Raw genomic sequence first — 7,041 nt, forward strand, 5'->3', positions numbered from 1 at the left:
GCATAATTTGTCCAAACATTTTTGCAAACGAACACTTGTTATGACCTTTAACTCTGACATTTCGACAACGTTTTATTCATCAATTACATGTAGTTACTTCCATTCATATGTCAATTAAGTTGCTTGATAAAAAAAGAACCACAAAATCTGACACATCTCTTTCATATTTGGATGTTTACTAAAGACGATTACAGCAAACTTGAAACTAAATTGTATGAAAAAATGGGATGATTTCAACTATTCTATTGTCCGCTTAACTTATCTCTGTGGAAATATTTCATATATCATCTGCATATGCTGTTTCTAGTATATTTCCTAACTTGTTGGTACTCAAAAACATTCTCTAAGTACGATTTATTTTTAAAACGAGGCAGAAAACTGACACTTTTTTTCAGTCAGCATCTCGTATATAAATGGTCGGTATGACGACTATGCTTAAAACAAAAACCTATCATTGGGTCATATTTTGTCTGTCACAAGTTGTTAACCCTTTGTTTGATATTCATATTTCGTTTTAACCTGATCAGTCTTTATCATTATGGCTTACAGCGGGTGTTTCTTTTACAAGGAATTTTTGAAAGTCCATGTCTCATGCCTATTTCAACCCCTTTGTAATGTTTGTAGATTTTTGAAATTCATCTCTATTAGTTATCTCCACCTATTTTCATTCAGATTCAAATCTGCATTTCCATGTGAACAAATATAAGTTGAATGCACTTTTTCCAGAAAAATCATTACAGAAGCAGACGTTAAATATACAGAATGAGGCGTAACTATAGAATGTCAATTCAAGTTTACATTTCAAAAAAAGAAATCTTACTACATAGAAAAAATGCATTTTCCATAGTAATTTTTTGTTTTTAAGATTTCGTGTACTACGTATCTTGGCGTTTTGTAATTCTGTTTCTTATATTTCTTTCTCTTTTATGGACTTCTGATCTTGAATACTGTTCGTTATCTCCATATTTTAATATTTAAACTTAAGACTAGTACATATCAAGATTTATCCATCGTAAAATCCTCTTGGTCTTCACCTTCAAAGATGCCTTTGTTTTGTTTTTTATAACTTAAATATAAATTTATGACATGGGCAAATATTTATTTTTCATTGGATTGATTAATTGATTGATTGTGTGTTGTTAAAGGTCTCTCTCGAGAATTGTTCACTTGCCGGTGGAGAGCTGCAAATTTTGTCTTATACGTGGCACTCTGGACCATTGAGCAGTGAGTGATCTTATTCGTGTTAGAACCTAGTGCGATTCGGGACCTGGGTTTATACGAGCTCATTCGAATAACCGATCTCCAACCGGTCTCTAATTCCCCCAGTGGGATTCGAATCCGGATTCGAAGGATCTTTTTCAATAGAAATTCGTTAAATCACAATGAAAATGAACTTAAGTGCAATATAGACGTTCATTTCACATAGATGCACTTCCAGTGCAAACATATGAGTTTATACATGTGAGTCCTTCAGTGGTTTATAGTATATTCTTTTTTATGTCAAATATAAAGTTATAAAATCTCTTCTTTAAGTTTAAAAAACAATTTCATCAGCAAGAAATTGAACGTGGTATCTTGGCAAAACAATTTTGCGACAAATTAAATAATTCTTTTGTAATATTATGTACATAGAGTATATGTTTGATAAATACATCTAAAAAAAATTTAAAAGTTGTACACTAAAATCATTTTGATGGTTGTTATTTCAGGAAATGGGACTTCGCCACACAGCAGCACTCAGTTTGGATGAGTCTTTTTATGTATATTTGTATTATTCGTAGTGTCGCAATGTTTAGGTTTTGGCTTGGTGGTATGGACCTCTGGAGTTCCTTCCTCTAATATAAACATAGCAGGCAATGACAACGATGAGAAATGCAATGATACAACCGACGACGATCCCAGCAAACATTCCGACGTCTGTAACAGCTGAAAAAGTATAATTAATTATGTAAATGTCAATGTTACACAGCTTATCATTTTATCTAAGATTGCTGTTAATTTCACATGTGATGTCATAGTTAATATTTGTCAATTAGGCATTACATCCCCTTTGCACCTTAACTGTGCTGCGTAACTCCTTTATTGAAAGGAAAAAGAGTAATTGAGGATTTCTGTTGCATGAGAATATTGTGCTTGACAGTGTTCTTGTTTCATTCCTTTTAATTTACTGAAGAGTTTGGTTAAAACTAAAGCAAACGTATCTAAAAAATTACCAAGGTATTTGTATATGTCTTTATTGGTATATATTTACATCCGCTGAATATTTTCTCCTTTATTTCTTTAGAAAACCCATTGCGTTAATCACTGCATGAACTACAGTCGGCATGTCGCCTGTACAGTTTTCTTGATCAGTGGCTGTTCCATCAATGAAACGTATAAAGACGTGCACATCATTAATACAATAATTAATCTTTTTAATCCTACTTTAAATGATTATTTAAACAGATATAAATATAAACAATAAAATGTCTTTCTTTGTTTGTTATTACTGGAATTAACGGTCGCAGCTATTGCAGAAAAAATTACATAACCCGCTTACGCGGGTTATGTATTTTTTCTGCAACAGCTGCTTCCATTGATTCCAGTAATAACAAACAAAGAAAGACATTTTATTGTTTAAAAATAATACAAAAAAGATTGCTACATATTTATAGGTTTCCATCCATATTCTGTATATAAACACATGAAAAAGGAGGTTATCGAATATTGATGATAAACGGGGACAATTCTAAGTGTGTATATATATATATATATATATATATATATATATATATATATATATATATATATATATATATATATATATATATATATATATATATATATATCCAAAGTCTCTTTGTCAATACAATAAAAAACTTTAAAACACTTCTCGATTTTTAAAGTTTTTTATATATATATAAGTTTTTTCATATAAGTTATATATATATAAGTTATATATATATATATATATATATATATATATATATATATATATATATATATATATATATATATATATATATATATATATATATATATATAAAATAAAAAAATCACAACACCGAAATAAACTCAACCGGTTTCATTTCCAATCTTCAGGAGTTTCTCCTGAAGATTTGAAACTCAACCGGTTGAGTTTATTTCGGTGTTGTGATTTTTTTATTATAACAATACGTGTGTGGATTTATATTATATATATATATATATATATATATATATATATAAATCAAAATTAAATCCAAGATAAACAAACAAGTTTACGTTTAATTTTTTACACTAAGCGCTTTCGCCGTTACGGCTCTTCAGAGTGTAACAATGATAATAAAAACAATACAACTTCGTTGTTATGACGTCGTTATTATGACGTCACAAAGGCAGCGTTATACATTGGCACAGGTAAATGTCAAAAAAGCGCCAAATGTATAGAGTTAAACACATGTACATTGTAATAAAATGGAACATTTCTTTAGAGCTACAATGTTCAATTTACATTTAATTTAGGCTGAAATAATTTAACAAAATAATCTTCCTTGGCCCTCCGTAATTGTTCATTATCTTCTGTGATTTTATAAAACGGAAATATCAAAAAGTTTCCATTCGCACATGAATCAAAATGTTCACTGCAAGGTGTATTCCTGACGGAGGGGTCTCGTATTTGTTGTTTATGGACTCTTACACGGTCAGCTAGTTTGTTACCGGTCTGTCCAATATAGTCTTCCCCGCATGAAGTACAAGTCATACAGTATATTAAATTTCTAGTTTTGCATGACATATTCGCATTGACGGTAAACGTTTTACCACATTTAAATGTAAAATTTTCTCCGGTTTTTAAATAAGGGCAGGTTCCACACAGGGGATCCATACATTTGGCTACAGTGCGTTTTTCCTCATCCGATGAGAATCTGGCTCTTGTTAGGAGTTTCTTTAGGTTTGGAGGTTGGCGTCGGCTATAGATGATGCTCTTCGGGTCAATTAATTCCTTTAAATTTTGGGATTGCTGTAAAATAGGAAAACACTGTTTTACGGAGTTATATATATTAAGGTTCCGTGGGTTATGGGTAACGACCAGCGGGATTTCCTTATTGTTTTCCTGGCGTCCTCGTCTAGTAGAACGGAGATCTGCAGTCGGTATTGACTTGGCCTTTTCAATTGCTATATCTATTAAGTCGTTAGGATATTTTTGTCTGAGCAAAAATGTTTTTAATTCTTGTAGACGGCCATTTCTTCTGGTTTCATCTATGACAATGGTACAAACACGTCTTGCCATATTAAAAGGTATGTTACGTTTAACGTGTGACGGGTGGCAAGAATTAAATACGAGATATTGGTGGGAATCCGTTTTCTTGTAGTATAAATCTGTTATGATTTTGCGACCCTCCTTAATTATAAGAATATCCAAAAAGGGTAGTTCTAACCTGCTCTTTTCCAAGGTAAATTTAATAGAAGGATGCAGATTGTTAAGAATGGTATGGTATTCTTGTAAATCCTCAGTAGATCTCGTCCAAAAAATGAAACAATCATCTAAGTATCGTTTCCAATTAAATCGTATGTATTGCGCAAAAGGATTTCCAAATCGTCTCTCTGTTTCGTTGAACAGTTTTTCTTCTAAAAAACCGAGAACTAGGGTTGCATAGGTTGGGGCAACTTTAGTGCCCATCGCTGTTCCCTTAATTTGTAGAAAATTTCTCCCGTCAAAAACAAAATGATTATTCTCTAATACTATTTTTATTCCTTCTAGAATAAAGTCTTTAGAAAATCTTTCGTGAATTTGATTGTGGTATTTGTCAATCCAAAAAGCGATTGCTTCTAGTCCAAGTGTATGCGGTATGTTGGTATAGAGGCTCGTTACATCAAAACTAACCATCTCAGTATTTAGTTCAACTGTATCTGGAATGTGGCCGAGAAAATCCAAATCATCCCTTACATAACTTGGTACAAGTTGGCATAGAGGCTTTAGAAGTATATCCAACAAGTTGCTGAGTCTGTGCGTGGGGCATGCAGGGCCTGCCACAATTGGTCTAAGTTTTAAATCCGTTGGTCGAGGTAATTTTATATATAATGAGTTTTTACCTTCAAGTCCGTTCTGTATTTCTTTGGATTTGTGGATCTTTGGTAAACCATAAAAGTTACTAGATTTAATTTCAAAATTGGTTAAATAATCCACTTCCTTTTTGGTTAAATTATCCGCAAAATTATTTGTAAATTTCCTAATCCTGCGCATGGTTTTACTGTCTTCATTAGAGACTAATTCTTTGTAAAAATTGTTGTCATTAAGTTGGTCCAAAACCATTTCTTTGTAATGATCCGTATCCATAATGACAATTGCTCCCCCTTTATCTGCTTCCTTTATAATAATAGAATTATCACTTGCAAGGCTTTTGATAGCTTCTCGTTCCCGTCTAGTGATATTATCCTTAATATGGGTATTCATGGAGATGTCATTACTTCTGGCGGAACTTTGTAAACATCTGATAAATTCATCTAAATGTTTATCCCTATTAGGTGGTGGTTTGAAATTACTTTTATTTCTCACAAGTGATTCGTCCGTATTTTCTTCATTTTGAAAATATTCTCTAAGTCTAAGTTTCCGACAAAACTCCTCGGTATCTTTTATGAGATCCACATTATCCTGTTTTGGTGTGGGTGTAAATTTCAAACCCCTATCTAGAATTTTCATTTCATCTTCTGTAATATCTCTCCGAGATAAATTAACAATTTTCACATCGATTTTCTGATTTTGACTTACTTCTGAGTTGTCTAAATTTGCAGAAATCGGAATGGTTTTTGGCGGCCCTTGTGGAAGTGTCCTTTCCACAAAAAATTATTTTCCGAATTATTCCTTGTTTGGTTTTCTTGTTTACTGTTAGAATTGTGTAAACTGTTCTGTTCTTTCAGCCATCCTTGGTTTCTTTTAGGGGGTTTATTCCAATTTCGATCCCCTATTCCGACATTGTTTTGTTGTGTCATTCTTTGGTTATTCTTATTTCTCGCCATATTTGCTGAGTTTTTCTTGCTCATTTGGTTATTCTTATTGTGAAGATTAACTGGTCTGTTCTTATATGAAAAGTTGTTCTTTTGAGCACGAAAATTGAATCCTTGTGGTTCATTATTGCGTACAGCATCAGCGTAAGAAGATTGGTTTTCCTTCCTATATCCGGAATTTTTATTTCCATTAGTTTTGTTCCTATGATTTTTTTGTTTTTTGGGGGAATTTTTCATCACTTCTTTCCCGTAATTTTTCTCATAATTATTGAGCCACTCCTGCTTTCTCTCAAGAATCATTGCAGATTTATCCATTTCATATTTCACTTCTGTTTTCCATAGATCAAGAAGTTTGGCTTTCATATCTGCGTTGGTTTTCTCTGAAATTTCTTTTTCCATTCTTGAATCACATTCCTCAAACTTGGTTTGATACTTCGGGACGCGAATTCGTAGGAGAGTTATTTCAGCGTCAAATTTCTGGATGGCTAAATTTAACCTAATTTTTATTTCTTCGTCAGGTTCCTGATTGATTGATTTAATCCTGAATTTCCGTGGAAGAATAACATCTTCTTGTTTTCTCCATTTCTCGTATGTATCAGCGAGATTTTCACATCTAATGGTGTTCCAATATGCCTGTCTTCTTTCATTAAGATTCTTTCTCCATGTTTGAATCATTTGTCGTTTTTCTCGATACATTGTAGAAATGATATTGTTGTCATATCTACTTTGTAGAATGAAATCCACATTAGATTTGTAATTTATGTTTTCCTTTTTCTTTGATAAATCCAGTTTACACAATTCTAACAGTAAACAAGAAAACCAAACAAGGAATAATTCGGAAAATAATTTTTTGTGGAAAGGACTCTTCCACAAGGGCCGCCAAAAACCATTCCGATTTCTGCAAATTTAGACAACTCAGAAGTAAGTCAAAATCAGAAAATCGATGTGAAAATTGTTAATTTATCTCGGAGAGATATTACAGAAGATGAAATGAAAATTCTAGATAGGGGTTTGAAATTTACACCCACACCAAAACAGGATAATGTGGATCTCATAAAAGATACCGAGGAGTTTTGT

General features: G+C 32.3%; 1 protein-coding gene across 1 annotated transcript; it reads right to left on the reverse strand.

The window, feature by feature from the left end:
* Window positions 1-1,792: 1,792 nt before the first annotated feature.
* LOC134249655 (uncharacterized) lies at window positions 1,793-5,659 on the reverse strand. The gene is made up of 2 exons (XM_062731987.1): window positions 3,847-5,659; window positions 1,793-1,926 (listed from the first exon to the last, which is right to left on the reverse strand). Exons 1-2 carry the CDS (start codon window positions 5,657-5,659, stop codon window positions 1,793-1,795), a joined length of 1,947 nt encoding a protein of 648 aa, XP_062587971.1.
* Window positions 5,660-7,041: the final 1,382 nt, after the last annotated feature.

This window comes from Saccostrea cucullata, unplaced genomic scaffold (assembly GCF_032062105.1).
Source record: "Saccostrea cucullata isolate Sc308-1 unplaced genomic scaffold, CSIRO_AGI_Scuc_v1 ctg1896, whole genome shotgun sequence".
Lineage (NCBI taxonomy): Eukaryota > Metazoa > Mollusca > Bivalvia > Ostreida > Ostreidae > Saccostrea > Saccostrea cuccullata.